Source organism: Littorina saxatilis, unplaced genomic scaffold, assembly GCF_037325665.1.
Source record: "Littorina saxatilis isolate snail1 unplaced genomic scaffold, US_GU_Lsax_2.0 scaffold_123, whole genome shotgun sequence".
In the NCBI taxonomy this organism is placed as follows: Eukaryota; Metazoa; Mollusca; class Gastropoda; order Littorinimorpha; family Littorinidae; genus Littorina; species Littorina saxatilis.
The window spans coordinates 31,509-59,203 of NW_027128161.1; the positions used below are offsets into that span (position 1 = coordinate 31,509).

The window sequence follows — 27,695 nt, forward strand, 5'->3', positions numbered from 1 at the left end:
GCATGCTCTCCTCTTTCACACTTGACAAAGCTAACCTCTTTTTCTTCCATTGGCCACAACAGCCAATGGGAATACGCCTTACAAAAATAGGTCACGCTGTCAAGTCGTGATACTTCAAGTATGGCAAGCCAATCTGTACACATTTGTTTAAACCATCCAATACTGAATTATGTACAAATCCATTTGTCACACACACGCATTTATATGTCTCACCAACGCATACTCCAACAACACATACATACTCAAAGAAGGAAAGTAACAAATACAAAATATTAAAAAGAGGTATTGTACATAAAAAGTTCAATGTCCATTGTAAGTCAACCACATTTTCAAGGAACTTTGTTACAACAGTGAAATACAAACAAAAAAACATTAAAAAAAACAACAGTATCCGCACAAACACAAAAAAAGAGAAAGCCTCAGCGTTATTGTTTTTTAGTTGATTGTTAGATTGTTTTAATACAATCCTGTAATCCCCTCTCTCTCTCTGTCTGTCTGTATCTCTCCCTCTCTCTTTCTCTCCATCTCTAGCTCTCTCTCTTCATCTCTCTCTCTCTCTCCATCTCTCTCTCTCCCTTTCTCTCCATCTCTCTCTCCACAGTCTCTCTCTCTCCCTCCCTCTTCATCTCTCTCTCTACATCTCTCTCTCCCTCCATCTCTCTCTCCCTAGCTCTCTCTCTCTCTCTCCATCTCTCTCTCCCTCCATCTTTCTCTCCCTCTCTTCATCTCCCTCTCTCTCTCCATTTCTCTCTCTCCATCTCTCTCTTTCTCTCCCTCTCCCTCCATCTCTCTCTTTATCTCTCTCCATCAATCTCTCTCTCTCCATCCATCTCTCTCTCTCCATCTCTCTCTCCCTCTCTTCTCTCAACTCAACTCAACTCAACTCAAATTTATTAATCCATATGGAAATTATGTTGTAACAATACTCATTTCCAATCAAAAGAATAAGAATGCATACTAAACACAGTCTCACTAACGCAAACAGTCATCCGTCAAGTCAAGTCTGCCAACTCACAACTCACTCACACAACAACAGCAACAGCAATACAAATTAACAAAAACCATAATTCCAATAACAAAAAGACGTCCAAGAGTCCACCTCCACATCCACGCACACACAAGGTTTACAAAGCACCACATGTCGACTAGAACACCGCACATTTGGGCTACGGTAATACAGTTACTAAAAATACATACATTACAGATAACCCAGCAACAGAGTACAGTAATAATTATGACAGAGAAACATGATAGAGGCCTCTAACATGTGATTGGTTGAAAGCATGGATAGCTCTGGGAACAAAAGAATTGCGGAAACGTGACGTTCTAGCAACCATAGCCCTCAGTCTACCACTCCTGTCAATGCGTCGAGAGTCAAATTCAGGTTTCAGTGGGTGTGTCTCGTCAGCCAAAATTGAGGTCAGTCGGTCAGTCAGTCGTCTCTGGCAAACTGATTCAATGGTCTCTTGCTTCCTGCCTACAACAGATCCAGCCTTCTTGACTAGCTTTTCTAGCCTGTCACTATCCTGTTTACTAAGGTTACCCCCCCAGCACACACATGCATATGTCAACACGCTACCAACAGTGGACAGATAGAACATTTGCAGGATGTCATTACGAACAGAGAACGATCTAAGCTTCCTTAGACAGTACATGCGCGTGTGCGCTTTCTTCAAGATTTGGTCAGTGTTGGCATGCCAAGACAGCTTGTTGTCGATCACTACACCTAGGTAGCGATAGCTTTCAACCTGTTCGACTTCAACACCAGCTATCACGATAGGCTTGTGTGCTACCTTTTTTCTTCTAGTGTCAAAAATCATTTCTTTAGTTTTTCCTGTGTTCAAGTCCAGGTAATTCTCGTCGCACCAGTCCACAAAGCTGCTAACTTCTTGTCTGTAGTGTGTGTCATTGTCGTCAGTAATCTGTCCTGTAAGTCCAGTATCGTCAGCAAATTTGTCGATGAAGCACGACCCGTGAGAACTCCTGCAGTCAGCAGTATACAGGGAGAACAGAAAAGGTGACAATACTGTTCCCTGCGGAGCTCCTGTGTTGGTATTCAGTACACTAGATAGCGCGGTCTGCGGAGCACCGGTGTTTGTGTTCGGGCCATTAGATGGTACTGTACCAGCCCTAACAAACTGGGGTCGGTTGGTCAGATAGTCTCCCTCTCTCTCTCCATTTCTCTCTCTCCATCTCTCTCTCTCTCTCTCCCTCTCTCCATCTCTCTCTCCCTCCATCTCTCTCTCTCTCATCTCTCTCTCTCTCTCCATCTCTCTCTCTCATTCAATCTCTCTGTAGCAACGGTAACCTAGGTAGAACCAACACGAACACACGCGGTCAAATATCCACCGGTACGTCTGAATACTCGTCTGTATCTTACTCTTCAAACGGTACATATCCGCATACATGGAATAAATCACCTGTTGATCAGTATTACTCAAACCCGCCTGCAAAAATGTATCCATGGCTACAGCATACTCTTCGACGAAAGTCTTAAACACTTCCCTCGTACCCATACTCATCCCGCCTCCAACCCAGACGAGATTTTGCCGGAAGACGTCACTAGGAAACAGCGAGGGATCTCTGGGATTGATCTGTGTCATAGCGATCTTGGACTCGTCCATGCCAGGGGGTGTTATTACGTAGAACCGACGCCTGCGCTGAGTGAGGTAGCGATAGTAACCAATGTCGATCCAGGCGATGTACTTATTTGAGGGGAAGAGGTTCCTCTCCAGGGCCTCCTTGACGAATTCGTACTTGGCATGCTGGCTGCAAGGGTACTCCGGGATTACTGTGTTAGGGAAGTGTTTTGGGTACTGCGGATCCCTGAAAAGGGTTCGAATCTTTTCCACAGACTTAAAGGCGTTGAGCCTTGACCGCTGGACCCGAATGACGACGGTTCTGTTGAGCAGGTCACGTCTTGACTGGAGCAGCATGTTTTCCACCTGTGTAACAAAGAGTGAGCACAGATGAAGAGGTAAAAAAGTCATGAATACCAGTGTTATTTGTTTGTTTGTTTGCTTACTTGTCCGCTGGCGTGCTTGTTACACCAGCGAATGCTTTATTCCGATGGCGTTTTAGGTCTTCGGACATCGACAGACAGACAGACAGATAGATAGCCAGACAGATAGATAGCCAGACAGACAGATAGATAGCCAGACAGATAGATAGCCAGACAGACAGACAGATATACAACCAGCCAGCCAACTAGCCGGCTAGTCAGACAGACAGACAGACAGACAGACAGAAGACAGACAACAGACAGACAGACAGATGCGTACGCACGGGATCACACACACATACACACACTTACACAGACAGACAGACACACACACACACACACACACACACACACACACACACACACACTCATACACATAAAAAACCACCAAACTCACCTGTTCTGAGTCAGTGAAGACAACGAGAGGGTTCATGACGTACTGGAAGACCTCAGCCCAGTGCAGGTACTTGTACAAACCGAACGTCTCCCCCGCTTTCTCAAAGTGACCCAGGTTGAAGAAGCCAGTGACCAGTGTGACGTCATGATTGTCCTCCGGGTCCAGCTTGGGGTATTGTTTGAAGACCAGGTAAGGCCATAAGCAAGGCGGTCTCTGAAAGTTTCATTCAAATTTAAAGGACATGTATTGGACAAGTTATGGAGTGGAAGTACCTGGAGCTACGCTAGTACATGTAGTCTAAATGATTCAATCAAATTCAATTCAGTCCCATGCAGTGCATTCGCCGATCGAGTCATGTCCACTTCAACCCGATTCAATACAGTCAAATTGAATCCTGTTCAATACATTTCAATCCAATTCAGTCTATTTCTATCCAGTTCATTCCAATCCAATCTAACTCACAGTCCAGAACAATTTAGTCCAGTCTAGTCCCATTTACTTTCCAGGTCAGTCAAGTGTTGTCCAATATATCCAATCCTATTCAGTTCAGTTCAATTCTCTCAAATCCAGGCTAAAATACTCCATTCCAATCCAATCTATTCTTCTGTGCGGTTCGGTTCATTCCAATTCTGTTCAATTCAATCTAATATAATCAAAAATAATCCAACAGCATCAACTCTTCGCACGCACAAAGCTAGGACACTCAGGCTGCAAAACAGCTTCATCCCCAAATCCATCACCCTTGGCAACATGTAAACACATCCACATACCCGACTCAGCCCCTCTTCTGCCAGTGCAATCAGTAGTAATGTACATGTATGTATTGGTTTTATGTACGTCCGTATATTTTCTGTGACATATTGTATGCTATGATTTTTTTTTGCAATGATGTTTAGCCATAGTCCGTTATACGCGTAGGTGTGCGAGAATATGTAAGCGCAGTGCTTTAAAGATGTCCATGTGGGAATGTGTAAGTGGGCGTAGTCGAATGTCCATGTGGGAATGTGTAAGTGGAGCATATAAGAATGCCCATGTGTGAATGTGTAAGTGGAGCGTATAAGAATGTGTAAGTGGAGCGTGGTCGAATGTCCATGTGTGAATGGGTAAGTTGAGCGTATAAGAATGTCCATGTGTGCGATGTGTAAGTGAGACATGGATGTGTTCATGACTGAATGCGTAAGCACAATGCAAGGAATGGCCAGAGAGGTATGTGGGAGGTGTGTTTATAACCTGCCCTGTTATATAGTGCTATATGTCTTATGTAAAAACAATGTCCTGTTTGTATTATTGTTATGTACCACGCCTGAATTTCTCTATGAGATAATAAAGTATTCTTATTCTTATTCTTATTCTTATTCTCTCTCTCTCTCTCTCTCTCTCTCTCTCTCTCTCTCTCTCTCTCTCTCTCTCTCTCTCTCTCTCTCTCTCTCTCTCTCTCTCTCTCTCTCTCTCTCTCTCTCTCTCTCTCTCTCTCTCTCTCTCTCTCTCTCCGTCTGAACACTTTCTTCGCCCGGTTCGATCAGCGTGACTTCAGCGAAGAACAACGGAAAGTCATGGAGGAGGTGCTCAGCCGCCCGTCCACGCCCATCACCATCACCACCGACGAAGTCCGGTCGACCTTCAAGAAGGTCAAAGCACGCAGTTCTGCAGGCCCAGACAACATCACTGGCAGGCTTCTACGGGAATGCGGAGACTCCCTTGCCCCTGTCTACCGCGAGCTCTTCCAGAGGTCCCTCGACGAACATTCCATCCCTGCAATCTGGAAGAGCTCCATCATTGTTCCTGTGCCCAAGAAGCCCAATCCCTCGACACTGAACGACTACAGGCCCGTAGCGCTCACCTCCATCCCCTTCAAGTGCGCTGAGAAGTTGGTCCTTCGGAGGCTGAGGTTGGAGACAGAGGACCATCAGGATCCTCTTCAGTTTGCATACACCCGCAACCGGAGTACTGAAGATGCGATCCTGACCCTCGTCCACAACATCTCCGCCCACCTGGAGAAACCCTACTCTTACGCCAGGGTCCTGTTCATCGACTTCAGCAGCGCTTCAACACCATCCAGCCTCATCTCATGATGAGGACGCTGCTGGAGTTCGACGTCAATCCAGTGCTGATCAGTTGGGTCTTCAGCTTCTTTACGAAGCGAACCCAGCGGGTCCGTATTGGACAAGTCTTGTCCGAGGCTGTCGCCACCAATACAGGCGCCCCTCAAGGCTGCGTGCTGTCTCCCACGCTCTTCACGCTGTACACCGCCGACTGTCGCCTCAGGGATCTTGTCAAACTGCTGCTGAAGTTTGCAGACGACACATCCCTGTCAGGTCTCATCCTGAAGAACGACAAATCGGCGTACAGACTCGCCGCGGAGGAGCTGGTGCAGTGGTGCGACGACAACTTCCTGGAGCTCAACGTGAGCAAGACGAAGGAACTCATCATGGACTTCCGACGAACCAAGTCCGCCGTCGACCCCATCATCATCAAGGGCGAACCAGTCGAGATGGTGGATACCTACAAGTATCTGGGCACCATCATCGACAACCAGCTCGACTGGTCGCCAAACGTGGACGCCGTGTGCAAGCGGGCAAACCAGAGGCTCTTCTTCCTGAGGAAGCTGCGGCAGTTCCACGTCGACTCACAGATCCTCCACCTCTTCTACCAGGCGACTATTCAGAGTGTCGTCTCCTTCAACCAGCTCTGCTACCACAGCAGTGCAAAGAAGGGCGACATGGAAAGGTTGGAGAAGATCGTGAAGAGAGCAGGCTCCATCATTGGCTCTGAGCTTCAGCCTCTCAGCACTCAATTTCCGAGTGTGGCGCTAAAGAAGCTGAGCATGATCCGCTCTGACGACCGCCACCCTCTGCACCAGGCGCTCGCATCGTGCGAGCCCACGCGTGAGTCATCACGCCGTTTGAGGTGCTGGCGGGCCAGGACGAACCGGATGAGGGACTCGTTCCTCCCGATGGCTGTACGACTCTACAACCAGTCCCGGTGAATGTGATACATGTAGCCATACTAGATAGACTTGAGTGCTGTGAAACTGTGAAATGTTACTGTGAGGACTATGGGTGATGTGAACTGTGCTGTGAGGACTATGGGTGATGCGAACTGTGACTGCGGAAGGACAATGAGTGCTGTGAACTAGTACTGTGGTACGTATAGGGGGAGGGGGGGGGTGGGTATGATGTAATGTAATTTGTGATAATGTATGGGGGTTATGATGTAATGTATATATGTATGATGATGTATTCTGTGTCGATTGTGAATGTATGGTGGGGTGGGGTGGGGGGTACGATGTAATTTAATGAACGATGATGTACTTGGTGTTTGATAGTGTATGATTGTTTGTTAGTTGTAGATATAGTACGATGTCTGATGTTGTAATGTTTGTGCGTGTGTTATAATGCAATATGTTATGATGTAATGTATGATGATGTATTCGGTGCATGATAGTGGAGGTATGCTTGTTAGTTGTAGATCTAGTACGATGTTTGAGGTTGTAATGTTTGTGCGGGTGTTATAATGCAATATGTAGCCGTATGAGGGTTCCAGTGTGTGAGTTGTACATGGCCGGGTGCTAGAGTGCTGCATGAATGAGTAAGTGCATGTGGAGCTGTATGACTGGGTGAATTGTGGGTTGCGTACGTCCGAGGGGCACATGTAGCCTGTGTGTCTGAAGTAGTGGGTATGTTGCGTAAGGGTGTGCTGATATTGAACTTCAGTTGTGTTTTGTAAATGTCTATGTATCAGTGTATCATGTCTTGCCACACACATGCCAAATTTCCTTGTATTGATGAGGACAATAAAACTTCTTGTATCTTGTATCTTGTATCTCTCTCCCTCTCTCTCCGGCCTATCTCTCTCACTCAGTCTCTCTGCCTGCCTCCCTGCCTGCCAGTCTGTCTGTCTATCTGTCTGCCTGTCTGTCTTTCTGTCTGTCTGTCTCACACTACAGTCTACTCACAATCTGTGCAGCAATGACGAGCAGAGCTGTGAAGACAGCAATGCAGAGTTGAAGCTTTCTCCCTGGCCGCAGTGTTGTCTTCATTCTGAAACCAATCACGTGATGCAAACAACTGTAGGCATACTTACAATACAATACAATACAATACAATACAATACAATACAATACAATACAATACATATAGATTACACAATGTTCTATTTATAACTCATGATGGGAATCCCTCGCGACTGTTTTTGTTTAGTGGGGCACCTACACCGCCGAGACCCCCTGACCCGTGCCCCACTAAACAAAGACTGTCGCGAGCGATTCCCAACGTGAGTTACAATAGAACATTGTGTAATTTCATTAGTACACTCTTAATGCGGTTCGGCGTGTGTGCGGTTTTTTTAGACTCAACACTGCGTCTATTTACATCCCGTGCAGGGTCTCAGGAAGTCTGTTAAAAGTTGGTGTGTCACGTGCATCCGACCTTGAAAGTAGTCCGATCATTTGATATCATAGTTCGTTGCTTCTGTTGTAATCTGTGTGCGCACTGAAACACTTTTGAGAATCATCACATCAGCAAAACATGACGTATTTTGGAGAAAAAAGTCATTCTCCTGGCAAAAGAAGTTGTGTGGCGCGACGTTTCAGTCTGACTCATTGTCGTTCAAATCTAGATATCGTTAATTTTACGGTGGACCTGGCGTAACGTAAATCTAGAGATCGTTTACGGTGGACCTGGCGTAACGTAAATCTAGAGATCGTTTACGGTGGACCTGGCGTAACGTAAATCTAGAGATCGTTTACGGTGGACCTGGCGTAACGTAAATCTAGAGATCGTTTACGGTGGACCTGGCGTAACGTAAATCTAGAGATCGTTTACGGTGGACCTGGCGTAACGTAAAAAGAAATGTTCTTGCAACACGTACTGATAAGGATACAGAAAGTAAGTCGCTTTCAGCTCTCACAAACAGAAACACTTTGCAGACGACAGAAATGTAGATTTCAAGGTTTCATTTTTTAGTTGCATTTTAGTTGGTAGTTGACGAAATGTAAGAAATATCCCCTTTTCCAGGACCATAATAAGAAATATAGCTGCTATGAAATTATTTCAATGTTATTGAACTGTAGATTTTGTTTAGAATCGGTGAAAAATCTCCTTATCTTTGGAGCGCCATTTTTGTTTCCGAGCGTCGGTATCTATCAATCAATCAATCAATGAGTCTTATATCGCGCATATTCCGTGGGTACAGTTCTAGGCGCTGTGCAGTGAAGCCGTGTGAGATGAAATTTTATACGGCCAGTAGATTCCTGCGCAGCTAAAAATAAAGATGGTAGAGCACTGGGCTTGTGATGCTAAGATCGCAGGTTCGAATCCGGGCCGGGACGGACACGGGTCAACTTTATGTGCAGACCCATAGATGGAATCCATATCCCACCCCCGTGTCACCACAGTGGCACGCAAAAGACCTCGGTCATTCTGACATAAGTGCAGACGGCTGATACCACCTAAACACGAATACAATTGATTATCTCATCAAAAGCCGTGAGGGCGTAGCACTCGAATTATCATTATAACCCATATCTAGTCCTTAAAGGGCCAAATATTTGGCCTGTAGGGCCGGAATGGATGTGTCGAGGATAGAGACTTTAGCCCGGGATAAACTCTATCCTCGAGCTAATTCAGCCCACTGTAACAAATATCCCAATGCATGAGTCGGGGTTAGCTCTATCTTCGTGCTAAAGTCCGGGTCAAACCACATGCTGAAGGTACTGGACCACCACTATCATAGAAAGACTACAAGGTATGTCACAAAGCTTCGAGTCTTGCTCCACTTACTTAAAAAATAATTTCCAATGTCGAGGACCTTTGTAACTGTATAAATACCAGGATAAAAGAATGTTCTACCTATCTGTACCGTTTATGATTAGCTGCCTATCCGCCGCATGTTTTTAACCCCTATTCTGTGCGACCAAACGTGTCTTTCGCCAGTATCACTTCGACCCTGAAAGCTTGAACGGTTCTAACCCGAGGAGATTGTAGTCCGATGCGCTCATTGGTTAATAACCGGATATTTTTTTTATTTAACAAACGGTTTTTTGCCCAAAACCGAAAGTGAAACTCCCGTAGGTAACTTCCCTTTGCTGCGCAATATTAACAATGAGCGCTGGTAGACCAATGAGCGCTGGTATGCAAATTCGGTGCGGCATGTATGATTTTCCAAGGATTCGGGGTAGCGGTTCGCAAACGAAGATTCGTCCAAATGATGGTTAAAAACAACCTGCAAGGGACGGAAGCTGAAAATTAAAGGTACATACAGTTCAAACAATCATTCAACTGTATTTATTTGACCTTACACAGACTGTAGGAAGAGGCAAACCGTCTTGAACAATATTTTTCCCCAGGAAGCGACTCCAAGAACACAGAAGACTCGAAGGTGAGTGACGTACCTTGTAGTCTTTCTGTGATAGTAGTAGTCCAGTGGACGATACCTTCCGCCTGTGGTCAAACTATCCCCTCGTTTTGGAGCTGATGTCTTTTATCCCGGGGTTAGTTAAAAAACAACATGGCGGTGGTTGCACTTCAAGTGCGAAGAAACCGTGTTTTCACATACAGGAATAACCTGTTTGATGTATTTGAACTGGTAACAAAAATTCGGTTTTGCCGCGGAAATGTGTGTGATCACTGACGGTGTTTAAAACGAATTTGTACTTCAAAGTCGAAATGGCGATCCACCCACCCCCTCCCTTTCCCTCCAACTTACTTCACTTAAATCCTAGAACAAATGTCCTTGTTGCGCCGCATTTCACCTAACCTGATGTGAATTTGCACAAGAAAACAATGCGAAGAAAACAATGGCAGGAGAAAAAGACCGGAACCCAGTTCGAATAAACATTTCGTCACGCTTTTCATGACGTCAAGGTCTACATGGGTCATTTAGAATAGAGCGATGTCACCTTTCGAACGCGGATTTCTGAATTTAGAACGGCCTTGACATCCTCTCATGCGCAGAGATAAGGAAATCCCCATGCCAAAAATAGATTGAGGGTAATGCACGGATTAGTTATCTTTTCTGTAGTCTCGACTCGTGCATTGCGCTAAAGTATCGATGCTATCTACCTGGGGATAGAAAGCCCGAGGTAAGCTATTTAGTCCAGGCATCTTAGCCACTTTAGTGAAGGGAACGTTGAAGTGACAATGACTAGGTTTAAAATGTCCCTTATCAGAAAGTTCAACCTCATTCGTTTGATGTTTATTAAGCACATTTTCATATAAAGTTGGCGCTTCATACGGAAAAATGGCTTTGAAATTGACCCAAATCCTTCTTTGGGCTCTGTAAATGTCGTTTGGGGGTATGGTTGTAAAATGGTATCTACTGGTCACCCCAATGTATAAACTGAAAACTATTTCTGCACCAGAACACGCAGAAAGGATTGTATCTGCCTGATGTCTGATGCTTTTCAAAATCCCCAACCACTAACACCTTCAAAACGGACTTTAACTGACACTGTTGTTTTTCCCTATATAATCCTTACTATTTTTCCGAGACGTCGTCGTGTTGTGTATTTAGCTTGCCACAACCTCATACATGGTCCTAAAAGTTAAAGTTGAAGAAAATACTAAAGATAAATGAAAAAGCTGACGCAGTGTCATTCGCACCGTGAATCCCCCCATGGGAACATACTAAAGTCTGGTTCCAAATAGGCTCAATTTCCTTCTATTTCTTTGTATTTCTGCCTCGTAGGGGTAGGGGTGTTCAAACCAAAGGCACCTTTAAACCAAAATTCAAATCACACATCTTACAATACTAAGACACTCAGCAGTAAAAGGGTGTCTGCTGGTAAAAAATTCCAAACAATCCTAAAAGTACTTCACTACTAAAAGTGCTTTTAAAAAGAGCCGTTATTTTTCCCTCTATATTCAGTATTGTGTTTTCTGCGAACATGTAGTCTATTTAGATGGTTGTCGTGTGCACTTGAGTTGCTAAAGCGTTTTCAGTTGGGCATATGTCGAAAAGCAAAGAATTAGCCCTTTGAAAACCATCAGAACTGTCACACAAAAATAACATTTACCTATCTCACCAACTGACCAAACATAGGGCTTTTCCTTATGTATTATGTATTGTCGTGTTTTTTGTAGCATACTTGTGAAAACAGCCACCACTGTTGTAAATGATACTTTAAAGAGCATTATTTAATTTTTACAGTTGAAGGACAACCTGGACTGCCGTATATTACAGCTGTTTTACAATCAGCCAAAATTTTCTTAACAAACGTATGTTAAGAACAACTCCCATAGTAAAATTGAAGGAAAACAAATTGAAAATCCCCCTGCCATAGAGGAGCTAAAGAATCAACAATAAACGACTGCATGGATAGCTTGATGCACGAATGCATTGCGGACATGTTTGTCTCCAACCAAGAGAAAGTTCCAAAAAATCCCTTTTGTGCTTCTTATTATACAGTGACGTCAAAGACAGCCTTTTCTGCTGTTCATACATTCAGGGGTTATAGTTACACTAAACGACGTAGTTGTAGCCATACTGCCATCCAGATTTATTTTTTCCTTGCGAGCAGTCACAGGGTGTTTGTGCTGTCTGCCAACCGTTAGATGACCCCGCCCAAGTCTGTTAAGGGACCGTTTGACCGTTATAGAACGCGTCTTTTTGATTTTTTGGCACAGTTGGAAACGGTTGATTTTTATCCCTACCATTGTTTCCAAACATTATATAGGAATGTTTTGTGAACAACGGATAATAGCCGCTACTCGCATGTGTAGCAAAAGTGAGCGTACATACTCACCCTGGTCGTCCAGCCGTTGTCCGTTGCCCGTCTTTATCTGTCTGTACTGAACATTACCTTTGGATATTTCTCCAACGCTATGAAGTGAAGAAACACCAAATGTTGCAAAATGTTGTATGACCCCAAGAGCTCAAAAAAGATACTTGAGAACCTTGACCTTACCTTAAGGTCAAGGTCACAGGGAGAATGAATGTGATCTAAAAACTGCAAAATTTCACATTGTGCCAGTTTTCTGGAAAACAAATTAAAAACAGCGGGCTTAGTTTTGTATGGTATACAAGAAAAAGAAAGCCTTATCTTCTGATACCATTTTGGTTGACCTCGCTTCAATGTCAAGGTCAGAGGAGCCCTTCAAAGTTGAATTGTAGACATATTTTGATGTGAACTTGCCCCTTTAACTTTACTATGGACGATATCTCTTACAAACTTAAACACTGAGTGGGGCGTTTGTTAGAATTTCATAGTGAGCCACATCTGGTCACATATCGTTAGGGTCAAGGTCACATTGACCCCTATGAAAAATGTGACCAAGCCGGGTAAAGAAATCCATGTGTCTTGGTAAAAAATCTTAACAAAGCAAAGCCCATGCGACTCTCATGCTTGACCTTTGTCTTAAAGTGACCTTGACCTTCAGGTGACCTTGAAGGTGAAGGTCTAACAACTGAAGCTGGCAAGGACATTGTACACTATTAGAACTGTTTTACAGATTTTTCCTACCAAATTACACATGACCTTTGGCCAAGGTCAAGATCATCAAAGGTCACACATCACAAGGCTATCAATTCAAGACATAGGAAGCATAAACATACTTATTGGCACTTTCTACAAAGAGACATTGTCACTTTTAGTGATTCAATTGCCCGTTTCAGTCACATTTCATAAGGGGCAAAGTGACCTTGACCTTGATGATATGTGACTAAATGTGGCTCAATATCAGTATATAACATGTGCCCCACACAATTATGAAGTTTGAAAGATTTTTTTCATAGTTCAGGGTCAAGGTCACTTCAAAACATGTATACAATTCAACTTTGAAGGACTCCTGTGACCTTGACATTGAAGCGAGGTCAACCAAAATGGTATCAGAAGATAAGGCTTTCTTTTTCTTGTATACCATACAAAACTAAGCCCGCTGTTTTTAATTTGTTTTCCAGAAAACTGGCACAATGTGAAATTTTGCAGTTTTTAGACCACATTCATTCTCCCTGTGACCTTGACCTTAAGGTAAGGTCAAGGTTCTCAAGTATCTTTTTTGAGCTCTTGGGGTCATACAACATTTTGCAACATTTGGTGTTTCTTCACTTCATAGCGTTGGAGAAATATCCAAAGGTAATGTTCAGTACAGACAGATAAAGACGGGCAACGGACAACGGCTGGACGACCAGGGTGAGTATGTACGCTCACTTTTGCTACACATGCGAGTAGCGGCTATTATCCGTTGTTCACAAAACATTCCTATATAATGTTTGGAAACAATGGTAGGGATAAAAATCAACCGTTTCCAACTGTGCCAAAAAATCAAAAAGACGCGTTCTATAACGGTCAAACGGTCCCTTAACAGACTTGGGCGGGGTCATCTAACGGTTGGCAGACAGCACAAACACCCTGTGACTGCTCGCAAGGAAAAAATAAATCTGGATGGCAGTATGGCTACAACTACGTCGTTTAGTGTAACCATAACCCCTGAATGTATGAACAGCAGAAAAGGCTGTCTTTGACGTCACTGTATAATAAGAAGCACAAAAGGGATTTTTTGGAACTTTCTCTTGGTTGGAGACAAACATGTCCGCAATGCATTCGTGCATCAAGCTATCCATGCAGTCGTTTATTGTTGATTCTTTAGCTCCTCTATGGCAGGGGGATTTTCAATTTGTTTTCCTTCAATTTCACTATGGGAGTTGTTCTTAAAGTGTAACTAAACAGACATTTTGAAGTGTCAGCTTTACTGAATTGCTTTATGTTTTGTCCAAGTATAGACCTGTAGAAGCGATACTGGACGATTTTTCCAACGTTTACTGTGTTTTCTGATTTACTACGATTTTTTAAAAGTGTTGAACCCATTTCAGATTTACCTGCTTATCTGTTCTTGATTTGATACTTCCAAAGAACAAGTGGTACTTTGAGTTCCGGTTTTATCTTTTAACCAATCAAAATTTGGTTCCTAAATAAAATCGTCTGCTGCCTGTCCCAGCAGAGTCGGCAACAAGCACTGCTTGCCACATGTGTGATGTTACCAACAGAAATAGCCATAAATTGGGCAAGGTAGCAATGTAAATGAATTGGATCTAACTAATGTGCTTGCACTGCATCTCTGGCCTTTGAATTCACTCCAAATGTACCGGCTCAGCGTGAGAGGCAACATCCTGTCGAAGTCGTAAGCACGAGGCTGACTGGGAGATTATTATTCGAAGAGCATGCTGAAACGGATTGTAAGTACAATATTTTACATGTTCTCGACATTTCTGTTGATCTTTCCTTAACTTTAATTGTTTCCTTGATTTAAAACCCTAGGGCTTGTATTTTTAGTTGTGACACTAAGCACGTATCTTTACCACAGTATCTGATCACTTCACACTTGAATTTTGGAATGATGAAGTGGAATTATTTCTGGATCTAATTTATTCCTTGTTCCCCCCCTCTCGATTCCTTTTTTCGCCACATATGTATTGTCGTGTAAGGGGGTAGATGCGTGTAGACTACTGGCTGATTTTTTTGATTTTTTTTACTTCGGTCAGATACAGATGATTGGAAAAAAAAACTTGTCAAGGATTTCAGAATTTAATAGATCTGTTCGAAGTTTTTACGGGATGGGTCCTGTTACAATACAGACTGAATGCGCGCAAGATGAACTTTTGATTAAACATACACACACAAATGAATCTCTTGATTTTGTTATACGGCGAATGTCCAGTTTCCACCACCACGTCTGTGGTATGTTTTTATACTGTTTGATTGAATAGACTGACGTGCATTCTCTCGCAAATGTGCGCGCGTGTGTGTTTGTCTGTGCCTCAGACTTATTAATCAAAGATGATGTTGCACATTGCAGATCTATGCGACAGGAGCAAGTGGACAAGACAGCTACATTTGTCTGAGCGAAGATCCAACGGTAAGCTCTTTTAGCCGAAGACAGCGAGCCTGGCTGCATGCATGCAAGCTTCTATCATGTTCGTGTGAGTGCTGCAGGGCTATTTGACGACTTTTCATTATTCTTGATTTGGAGATCCATGCAGGGTATTAGAAAGTGCAGAATATACACGTTTGAACAAATACGATGTGTGTTTGCTCTGAAAAAAAGAAAAAACGCAACAAACAAACATTGTATTTGTTTAAAGTATCACAAATATTTATTACCTGTATCTGCATGTTTTGATAATGATGAAGGGTAAATTACTTTGACGTGTGCTTTTTTTTTTTAACCACACTGATAACGAATGATAGAAACACAGACACACTTAATAACATATCCACAAAAATTGTAACAATAAATGTAAGCTGAACAATGCCTGCAACACATTTCAGGCCTCAGAAGGAAGTAATTATGAGATTCAGACAGAGAGAGAAAGCCCAACACGAAACCAGTTGTGACATTTTTTATTTCATTATGTAATATTAAAAACACGACAACAACGTATTTCCTGTACTTAGTTTCGTGCAATTATGGATTGCAAAGTATGTCTAATTGAGTGGCATAAAGAGGCACAGTTGCATGAAAAACCAACTCGGATCTTGACTAGGATCAGGATTTTACATGGACACAACCTAGAATTTAACATCCTGGGGGGAGGGGGGTACTGCGCCTTTCACATCAAGATGTAAAGATCTATTTTAAATCATACTTATTAGAAGGGAAGAAAATCAAACAAACTACAACAATCGTTCTGAGGGGAGAGAATTACCTCTTCCGAAGAAATTACCTCCCTTGCTTTTCTTGTCGTGACTTATGTAGAGTAAAGTGAATAGAAAGTGAATCAGTCAGTAACAAAAAAAAACCCACAACATTTCTTAAGATCAATGAGGAGTCTTGAAGTATTTGTCAATGTTAATCTTGTATGCATAACAAACAATATATTACGGATTGATAATTAAAGAAAATCGTCTCTTCTACAGGGTTGACCCCCCTAAAAAGGACACCCACAACCATGCAAATTACTTCTGCATCTGTTGAACCAATTATTTTATATATGGTATTCATTAACTTCAGTTTATGTTCTGCCTTTCCAGTAAGTGGCAATTTTGTAAATTGAATGGTCTGACTTTTGTGCAATTTTAATTTTTTTCTCCAAATTCGGGGGTCGACTAAACAGAACGAGTTTTGACATTGAGCGGTAGCCATTTTTACCTAATTTAAACCCTTCAGGCTTTTACCTTTTTGATTATTTTGAATGTCTGAGTATGTAAAAACATCCCCTTCAACCCCCAGACTATCGATGACCCGAAGAAAGCATGCAGTTACAGGTAGGTTCAGGGCAATCCTCAGACACGAAAGCGTTGGTGTCATTGGTGATGCAAAAGTTAGATAATTTAACCTACAAATTTGCCACTTTGTGAACTGCACATGCATAAAATCAAGTTTAAGTATGCTGAATATGAAGTGATCCAGTCAATTGGTGTAGAAGTTATAACATTTCTGTCAGTTAACAGTATTTAAAATCTCTAAAGTAAAATCTGACATATTCGAAAGTTTTGCATAAACACCCAGACAATTTTTACGATATTCTCCTAAGCTTCTCCACTTCTCAGCCCTGTCTTGGAAATGAATTCGAATAAGGCAGTCAAAATAACTTAGTTTGGAGCACCCATCAATCAGAATAAGCATTAACTTTTGACACAGGAAATATCTTCTACCGAAAGCTCTCCTGGTTTTATTCTACATTTTTCCTGCATAATGGTAACAAATTTAATGATAAATCTAAACAACGAAGTGACTGTGGTAAGATGAACAAAGTTAAAAAACAAAGGATTACTGTAAATGGTTTACGAATCGAAATCTAAACAAGTTTTAATGATAAGTAAAATGATAAAAAAAAATAAATAAAAAAAAGCTAACGTCCTCGCATTTGTCCAGAATTATTCCATGTTTAACATGGGAACAGAGGGATAATTGGTCTAAAGAATTTTTAAAAAGGAGGGTTAGGGTAACCCTAACCCTCTTTGGACTATCTGTATGCAATGCCCGCTATAGGTGAAAGACTTTTGTGGAAGCCATGGAAGAATGCATCGCTGTTGTGCTGGTTCAGCTTGAGGTCCTGTCCTAGCGAATATCCTGCACACACAAAAACACGACTTTTTAAGCCACTTATGTTGCATTCCGTGACATAGCTTTGTTAAAACCGTGTGCCTGATAATAATGACAGATTTTGTTGATATACATTTTTTTTAAGACACCCCATATAATATTGTTTGACAATCTCTTTCAACATAGTTTACGAATCACCAATGTGTATACAAACGCAAATAACCCACAGGTCAATAAATTACTTTCCAGAGAGAGAGAGAGAGAGAGAGAGAGAGAGAGAGAGAGAGAGAGAGAGAGAGAGAGAGAGAGAGAGAGAGAGAGAGAGAGAGAGAGAGAGAGAGAGAGAGAGAGATTAAAACTAGAAAATGTGTGCTATATAAAACAAGGATAATCACTGTCAAATCTTTGCTTGTACCTGCATGGTATTTACTGCGCTATATACACAACCTGTTTTATTTCATTTATTTTTTTTTGTTTTTTTGGGGGGGGGATGTTTTGTGATGAGGGTTTTTTCAAAGCCTTTACTGCTTTAGTCATTGAATCCACCCGACTTCGATTTATTGTTCAGTGATGGGTAATTGTGTGACCAACTATGTAAGTTAGTGAATGTTCTGGCTTCATACAATGACATTGCATTAATTTTATAAGTGTATGTGTGTGTGTTTCAGGCAAAAGCTGATATTACAGTCCTAGTTGTATGCAGTACCTCTGCTTCTTCGTTCAGGAATCAAAGTATACAATCTAAACCGATTATTTTGTTCAATAATGTTCAGCTTACCATCCCGAAGAAGGCAGCAACGTGCCGAGATATTGATTATAGATATTAACGTACCTAACCTGGTTACTGGTGTGTTTTCTTTTTATTTCAAGAATGTAAATGTATGACAACTTGCAGGGTACTTGATGTTCAGAGCAATTTTTCTGGCAAAAGACCTTTTATGGATCAAAGAAAACTTTTGTCGTGGTGCACAAGTCAATCAATTTGGTTGATAAATAATTTGTGCTGCTTTTTCCCTGGTTCCAAAACGTAGTATGTATTACCACATGTCCTTACCTGTCATTGGCATCACATGATTCTCTGCAAGCAGTCTTTTGTGGAAATACGTCATTTAACACTTGCACTTATAGTAGGGCTGATGGGGTCTATGTCGACCAAAAGAGTGGGATTCTCTGTAGGTCGAGTTCCTGTAGGTGGATTCCCTGGAAGACTTTAAAATTGGCAATCTAGTATACAGGGAATCCCACAGGGTGCAGTTTTTCAATAAAACTTGCAAACCATACTCGAATTTCTAAGAAATATCAAAAAAAGATCGAAAAACATCAAATTCTAACGATGTCACTAAGCATCACGTGACTTTCATTGATATTAGCAAAACGCTACAGGAACTACACCCTGTGGTATTCCCTGTATACAAGATTGCCAATTTTAAAGTCTTAGGTATACAGAGAATCCACCTACAGGAACTCGACCTACAGTGAATCCCATTCTTTTGGTCGACATAGACCCCATCAGCTATAGTAGGTGGCTGTGGAACGGTAGACATGCAACGACAACGAACAACAAAAGACAAAGTGTGGAGTACACTCATTTTTCTTAACATACGCTAAGTTTCTTTGAGAATGCTCCAAGTGAAAATCAGGGGTTCCTAGGCCTGATATCACAATTAAACAGCTTCTTCTCAGAATCAGGAGGGAAAAAACGAGATGTCGTGACAAGAACAGACAGCAGCAGCAGCAACAACAACATTGCTAAATCGTCGCTTTAACAAAATTTCATGTTTAGTATCGCAGACAAAGCACGGCTACTGATCCGACCAAAGCCACACTTCATGCACGATGGGCACATTGTTATGGCCAGCTTGTTAACGTGAGCATTGTGTATGTTCTACATAGAATCAAAGAAACTACAATGGGCCTTTTGTACAGTGTTTGATAGAATTGAATGTGTTTGTCGTTGTGTCTGTCATCTATCCTATAGTCGTTTGATTTAGAATAAAGCAAACTTATTACAATGACGATTTTCTTCGGTTTTTGATGAACGATTGGCATCAAGACTTTTCCTATTTTCCAACTCTGCCACCATACACTGGCCGTTCAGGTCTGCATGTCGACCACATGGTGTGTGATCAGATTTTTCGGACATGTTCACAATGCTCACATGACCACCAAATGGAAAATCAGTTGGTATTTGTTATGTTTTTGTGTAAGCACAATCTTCATACAAGTAAACAGAAACAGTTGTGTTGCAAACAAAGCCTTCATAAGAAAAAATGCTTCTAAGTCAAAATACATACCCCCTTTTTCGTATTGCGTAAAATATACCCATAAATTCTGGACATCATATTTTTATTTTTTTTAACAACAATGAAACCAAACTTTGGCATATGTTTTAGCAATGTATTCACAATAAAACCTATGAGTTTGAAGGCTGCATCTTGTTTTGTTTATTTTTGAGTATTTTTTTGCAAACCCAGGCAAATGGCCAGTTTCTGGGGAGAGACTGGGGAGATAATGGCCAGTATAGAAAGAGTTAATAAGTAAACTAATGTCAGAAGTAGGTATTTACCTTGTTTGCCTTCGCGTTCTTGATAGGCCGCTGCAGCATTTGTATCACTTCCCTTGACATTCAAAACGCCAATGTATTTCTGAAAGAAAAATAAAGATATTGACCGAAACATCACACAAGTGGTATATCATGCTAGGTTTTGTTTACAGTGCCTGTTCTACGACCACATCTGATTGTAATTTAAACAAGAAGGGCAAAGCCCATACGACTCACATGCTTTACACATTTTTCCTACCAAAATACATGTGACCTTGATCCAAGGTCAAGGTCATCCAAGGTCTTGCAACACAAAGCTGTTAATTCAAGACATAGGAAGTACAATGGTGCTTTTTGGCTCTTTCTACCATGAGATATGGTCACTTTTAGTGGTTCACTACCTTATTTTGGTCATTTCATAAGGGTCAAAGTGACCTTGACCTTGATCATATGTGACCAAATGTGTCTCATGATGAAAGCATAACATGTGCCCCACATAATTGTTAAGTTTGAAACAGTTATCTTCCATAGTTCAGGGTCAAGGTCACTTCAAAATATGTATACAATCCAACTTTGAAGAGCTCCTGTGACCTTGACCTTGAAGCAAGGTAAACCAAACTGGTATCAAAAGATGGGGCTTACTTTGCCCTATATATCATATATAGGTGAGGTATTGAATCTCAAAAACTTCAGAGAAAATGGGAAAAATGTGAAAAATAGCTGTTTTTTAGGCAACATTTATGGCCCCTGCGACCTTGACCTTGAAGCAAGGTCAAGATGCTATGTATGTTTTTTGGGGCCTTGTCATCATACACCATCTTGCCAAATTTGGTACTGATAGACTGAATAGTGTCCAAGAAATATCCAACGTTAAAGTTTTCCGGACGGACGTCCGGACGTCCGGACGGACGGACGGACGGACGGACGACTCGGGTGAGTACATAGACTCACTTTTGCTTCGCATGTGAGTCAATAAAGAAAAACTGTATCCATTTATTACTTCTCTATTTGTGTGTGTTTGTGTGTGTGCAGGGGCGGATCACATCATTTTTAAGGGGGAGTTTCCAAATTTTCGTTTAGTTGAAGACGCAAAGCGTTCAACCTCCTTGGGGGGGGGGGGGGGGGGGGGGGGGGTGTCCGACAAATGTTGATAAAAACAAGGAAAATGGATCAATCTGAGCCAAGAAACATCCCCTAATACTCCTTCCCAAAAAGTAAATATATTAAGAAGAAAAATTTGATTCACAACAAGGACAATTGATCGATCTGGCGCAACCTGAGCAAACTAATTAGCCAACTTCTTTCCAAAATCGTCACTTAGAATACAAAGGCCGGCTCCTAAGTGGTCCGGAAACCCCGGAACCCTCCGGATCCGCCCAGTGTGTGTGTGTGTGTGTGACCGATGACCTTCTCTAAATTCTAATCGTTGCGTTTGCATGGTAATAAAGTTTTAATACTGGATATGCCCATGAAAAAATATCATTTCTTGTTCATGTCATTGTGTGTGTGTGGCCAGGACCGTGACTTCTGCTTGCCTCGACGTCTTCAGAAAAGACACAAAATGCCAGCAGGCGTATGTTCTAGGAGCACTCAGTATGCCGTCATCTGCAAACAAATAAATACAAATTATTCAATTGTGTAAATAAAGAACAATCATTTTAATATTACAACAAAAAATGCATATAACTGTAGTCTTCACCAGAGACATCCACTACACTATCTTTAAATAAAACTGCCGTAAAAAATTGAAATACTATAAAACTTACCCCCACTCAGATCTATTTGGGATTATTCAAGTTTCAACCATGAAACGATGCCGGTTTGGACAGATCTGCTAGTTTGCCGCTGAAACTGAAATCAAAGGCGATCTTCAGAACTATTTCTAATCTTGTATTTGTGATTAATATAAAATACTGATCTTCCCAATAGAAGCTGATGTGTATACACATGACCAGGACAAGGTATTTTGTTACAGGGCATTTACGCAGACGTCGCAGTTCAAAATATCGTTTTAGATCTGATTTTGTACAGCAGCCTGTGTGATTCAGAATCCTCTGCCCTTTTTCGGTTTAACATTTTATGGACGATTCCTATGAGACTGCTCAATCATAACTGATGACAAATTCAGAAACAGATGATGGTTTCAAGTAGGCTACAGTAATGATTCGTTAAAAATGTCAAGCCACTCGTCGATCATTCACACTCAAAGAACCCAAGCCAAATCTGCTCTGGTTCCGAGCAGCTTTTTCCAACTGAGATTCTAATTGTTACGCATCTGCCGCGAAAAGATAGACCACAAACAAGCGGCACTGTACCATGCTTTCGTTTATGTTGCTAAACAGATTAAATGTGCATTGTAAATGTGCTTACAGCAAAGAAATGCATCCTTACTTACCACAAAAATACTGGTACCACATTCATCGCACTTGTGTCTTCTTACCAAAACCTATCGATATGTTTGTTTACGATATATTGGTAATTACTAACCGTTAACTATTTTTCAAAAATCTGAAATGACTTTTAAGAATCAAAGAAAGATTCGCTAAAACAGTTGACTTCAGAAAATAAGCAATATTTTTCTGAACCATGAAATAAAAATCGAAAACTCCGTTTGATCTTTTATTTTGGTAGATTGATGACAACAGCCGGAACTGAAAGTACCAGAACCAAAAATTAAGGGCATTAATCAGGAAAACTAAGAAGATTGTCGTTCCTGGCGCGCACTTCACATGTCCGTCAAACAGTGTCCGAGTGAGAGAAAAAAAAATTTTTTTCGCAGTTCGACAGTATATGAGGCCCTTCTTCATATCAAAGTGTAAAGGTTGCTGAACGATGTTTTTTCTTTTTGCTTGTTTAGTTACACTTTAACATACGTTTGTTAAGAAAATTTTGGCTGATTGTAAAACAGCTGTAATATACGGCAGTCCAGGTTGTCCTTCAACTGTAAAAATGAAATAATGCTCTTTAAAGTATCATTTACAACAGTGGTGGCTGTTTTCACAAGTATGCTACAAAAAACACGACAATACATAATACATAAGGAAAAGCCCTATGTTTGGTCAGTTGGTGAGATAGGTAAATGTTATTTTTGTGTGACAGTTCTGATGGTTTTCAAAGGGCTAATTCTTTGCTTTTCGACATATGCCCAACTGAAAACGCTTTAGCAACTCAAGTGCACACGACAACCATCTAAATAGACTACATGTTCGCAGAAAACACAATACTGAATATAGAGGGAAAAATAACGGCTCTTTTTAAAAGCACTTTTAGTAGTGAAGTACTTTTAGGATTGTTTGGAATTTTTTACCAGCAGACACCCTTTTACTGCTGAGTGTCTTAGTATTGTAAGATGTGTGATTTGAATTTTGGTTTAAAGGTGCCTTTGGTTTGAACACCCCTACCCCTACGAGGCAGAAATACAAAGAAATAGAAGGAAATTGAGCCTATTTGGAACCAGACTTTAGTATGTTCCCATGGGGGGATTCACGGTGCGAATGACACTGCGTCAGCTTTTTCATTTATCTTTAGTATTTTCTTCAACTTTAACTTTTAGGACCATGTATGAGGTTGTGGCAAGCTAAATACACAACACGACGACGTCTCGGAAAAATAGTAAGGATTATATAGGGAAAAACAACAGTGTCAGTTAAAGTCCGTTTTGAAGGTGTTAGTGGTTGGGGATTTTGAAAAGCATCAGACATCAGGCAGATACAATCCTTTCTGCGTGTTCTGGTGCAGAAAGAGTTTTCAGTTTATACATTGGGGTGACCAGTAGATACCATTTTACAACCATACCCCCAAACGACATTTACAGAGCCCAAAGAAGGATTTGGGTCAATTTCAAAGCCATTTTTCCGTATGAAGCGCCAACTTTATATGAAAATGTGCTTAATAAACATCAAACGAATGAGGTTGAACTTTCTGATAAGGGACATTTTAAACCTAGTCATTGTCACTTCAACGTTGTTCTCTAATATGCCTGGACTAATTAGCCCGGGTCAAGTTGAACCTCGACACATACCTTCCGGCCCAGGACATACAAATTCTCTATTTTTAAAAATAAAACGAAAAGGAACATGTCCCGACTTTTGATAACAAAAGCGCATGCTCAGATAATTACACAATGTTTTTCTGTTTTTTTCCCAAAGCTTTACACCACCTGTTACCATATATGGAAATTAAAAATGACGTGCTTGGCCATAAAAGGAACATAAATTGCAATCAAAGAGTGTAATAAAATGCAATACAATACAATGCAATGCATTACAAACAATGTGTACATGTGAAGGTGTGTGTGAAATATTTGTAATGTGATTACTCTGCTGTGAAACCCAACTCCTGTGATATGAGAGGGTAAATTCACACAGTGCAATATCATATTTGATTGTATCCCTTTTATGTTTTATGTTTTATGTGTGTCGTCCTATACAATTGTTGTTATAATCGTTTACAGGCAGGCAGGGTGTGCCGAAGAAAAATTTCCATTTTTATGTAATATTTTAATGGACAATAAAGTGCTGTTATTGTTATTGTTATTGTTATATTACGAACATGATGTCAGTTACACTTGAAGTTAATTCCATTTGACTCTGCTGCGGCGCCAGAAGTAACGGTCAGCAGGGGGTGTGACGAGGAGAAGAACAGGACCGGAGTGCGATGTGAATTATGAGCAGTTCTTCCAAACCCATATAAGAAATATGATACTACCAACCTGTTTCCGCAAATTGGGCCAGATTTGTTTGGTTATGGCATATCGACGTTGCCGTTCCGGAGCAAACGATCCAAGTTTCGTTGCAAATGTGCGTTCAAACGTGGTTTTTTCCCCCCGTAATATAACAATTAATAGCCCGAAAATATAGCCACAAACAAATCTATGGTGCTTCGGAGAAAGACGAATAACAACGTCCTTGTGCAATACGACTTGCATTTTGCCTTTCTCCCTTCCTTCAATGCGGACGAAAAGCAGACATCTTCATTTTCTCCGTAGGGAGAACTCGTTGTTCATAAAGTCTTGCAGGTCCCAAACATACTTCTGCACGCTTTCTTTACTTTTCATATTCAGTTTCTTCGCAGAAATAAAATGTAATTGCTTTTCTCAACTTTTCAAGTCAGTCGAAACGACCACAGAACACAGCACTGAGAAATGACACTGATTGGATTACGAAAAAATATCAGATGACGACAGCTGAAACGATGTCATGTGGTCACACCTATCTCGAGAAATAAGCATCACAAGGAACCAGCGCCCTTCCATTACATAAGTTTGGTTTCCAAACTGATACGACTGTTATCAATTTCACTTACCTCAAAAAGCAAGATCGACAGAACATAGGGGAAGGGCCCCTAATATGGACCACTTTTTGTTTATTGCTGATAACTAGCTTGTTTTCTTGCGAAGAAGTTTCATTTTGTGGTTGGTAGTCCTTCTCTCTTAGTTTAACAGTTAGGCCTAATTAGAGTGAAATAGCTTTGATAGACCTTCAGCAAAAATTAAATACAGAAAAAATCACAAATGGTCCATATTAGGAGCCTGGGCGCCCAATATGGACCAGTGAAGCGGTCTTCACGAATCACTGTAAAAAGCCCCCTATACTTCAAAATAACATGATACAACGTAGTGTGCAAGTCAGACTTATTCAAATATGCTTTAGATTGAGCTGTTTCGGGTTGATGAGAGCATTATTTGAAGCACACCAGGAAACTGAAGAAGCTTATCAAAAACAGAGTGAAAATAAGTGAAATTATCAACTTCCACCAAAAAAAAAGACTATTTGTTATATTTTTTTGAAATCTCGAGGGCTAGTTATAGGTTATTTTCAGCAAGCTTCTTAATGAATTAATTAAAATTGCCTTTAGTTTTTATTTTCTTCGATTTGTTGAATGTGGTCCATATTAGGGGACTCACACATACTTTGAGGTTTTGCTATTATTTTTTGTTTGCAGCAGAAACTCGGGGTACACACTGTTAAAATGTAACAAATCCTGTCTTTGCTGTCATATATAGCCATTTTTGTGTTATGAAAGTTTTGGCTGTGGACAGAAACGAGTCTGTTTTAGGCGGCAAATTTAGAGTGAACGCTGCCAAAAGTGAAAAAAAGCGAAAAAGCCTAACGGTTTTGAGGTTTGTGTTTCTGCAACTGTTTTGACATGTGCAACTTATCCAGAGAGGGTGAATAAAGCGAATGAAATTGTTTTGAGCGCTCTAGCGCCGTTAGTTTGTCAGAACAGGAGGTGGTCCATATTAGGAGCCGGTCCATATTAGGAGCCTTTCCCCTACAATACACAAATACGAACGGAGCGACTCAGAAACTGACAAGTCGTCGATACTGGTTCCCATGTTCACGAACTGACCTGTAATATTCGAAGTTAAATGTTTTCTTTTTCTCCTGAAAGCAGTGAGTTCGAATAGCTTAGCCGGTAAAGCGCCTCATCGGCAATTCCTTACGTTGGCGGTCACGATTTCGAATACTATTTTTCAAACTAAAAAAAATAAGGTTTCAATGTTTTTTTCTGAACTCTTATTTCTTGTATTGTTTTAATTTATTTTTTCATTCAGTCCAAAGGTTTTCAGTGATGTCTTGAAGATCCAATTTATCAAATATTGCATAATTATCGAGTACTTCCAGGGATCAATTTCACAGAATAACCCATACTATGTTTTAGTAAGGTCGGCTTTTGGGAATTTCCTGATGGGCGATTGTTTTAGTGCGCGTCGACTGCATGTAATGGTCGTTGTCTACTTCTAATTGATGCACTTCTGATGTTTATCTGTGGGACTATTGTATGTGTTGCGCCGATCCCTTGTGTTTCAGTGTCCCATGGCTTTGCTCCACATTCCCCGTACCCTCGTGTATGCTAGACTGTGGTCATATAAAACTTTTGTTTTATTCAATCAATGTTTGATGATTTTGAAAAAAAAATCAGAAACTCACTAAGACGACTATAACAGAGTGCACCGACAAAAAGAAGAAAGAAAGAGACAAAAGATGAACAGACACAACAGAAACAACAACAACATCAACAACAACAACAAGGAATAAAATAAGATAAAAGGACAAGCAATTTTTTTAAAGTTAAAAGTTGTCTCTCACCTCTTCATCCGTTTCATCACCATCGACAAAAAAGTCTCAGACACAGAATGCAAAGAAACAACAGCAGACGGATTTGACGATGATGATGAAGACGACTTCCTCGACTTGGACGAATCGTCAGAAGAATCTCCCACACATCTGTCAGAATCGCCGTTTGTCGTTGAATGATGTTTGTTCCATTCAGTGAGTGTCCGTTCCTCTCTCCGACGTCTCTGCATGCTCCCGGTGTATGTGTGTGCTTGGGATGGGGGAGTCTTGCACATCCAACCTCCCAGTTTGCTGCACAATTTGTAATTATTGTTATTATTCGGAGGATTTAAGTCGCTTGCTCATTCCAATATACGTGTCGTTGGTTGTATTTTTGACCAAAATGTGACATTTTACACAGATAGAGACAGCCATTGTTCTCCGAGAACGCGCTATATCTTTTTCTTCTTCTTCTGCGTTCGTGGGCTGAAACTGTTTTTGCACGAGTAGAATTTTACGTGTATGACCGTTTTCACCCCGCCATTAAGGCAGCCATACGCCGCTTTTGGAGGAAGCATGATGGGTATTATCGTGTTTCTATAACCCACCAAACTCTGACATGGATTACAGGATCTTTTCCGTGCGCACTTGGTCTTGTGCTTGCGTGTACACACGAAGGGGGCTAAGCCACTAGCAGGTCTGCACATAAGTTGAC

At 41.2% G+C, this 27,695-nt stretch overlaps 1 protein-coding gene and 1 long non-coding RNA gene across 2 annotated transcripts; both read right to left on the reverse strand.

Annotated features, from left to right (window-relative positions):
- Positions 1-267: 267 nt before the first annotated feature.
- Positions 268-27,312, reverse strand: LOC138956535 (uncharacterized). The gene is made up of 4 exons (XM_070327871.1): positions 27,014-27,312; positions 7,354-7,438; positions 3,399-3,611; positions 268-2,945 (listed from the first exon to the last, which is right to left on the reverse strand). The coding sequence occupies exons 1-4, from the start codon at positions 27,274-27,276 to the stop codon at positions 2,280-2,282; spliced, it is 1,227 nt and encodes a 408-aa protein (XP_070183972.1). The 5' UTR covers positions 27,277-27,312; the 3' UTR covers positions 268-2,279.
- Positions 15,373-22,357, reverse strand: LOC138956539 (uncharacterized). Its single transcript, XR_011452691.1, has 5 exons — positions 22,318-22,357; positions 21,689-21,773; positions 21,458-21,527; positions 19,947-20,025; positions 15,373-17,407 (listed from the first exon to the last, which is right to left on the reverse strand). It is a non-coding gene; the product is annotated as an uncharacterized lncRNA (long non-coding RNA).
- Positions 27,313-27,695: the final 383 nt, after the last annotated feature.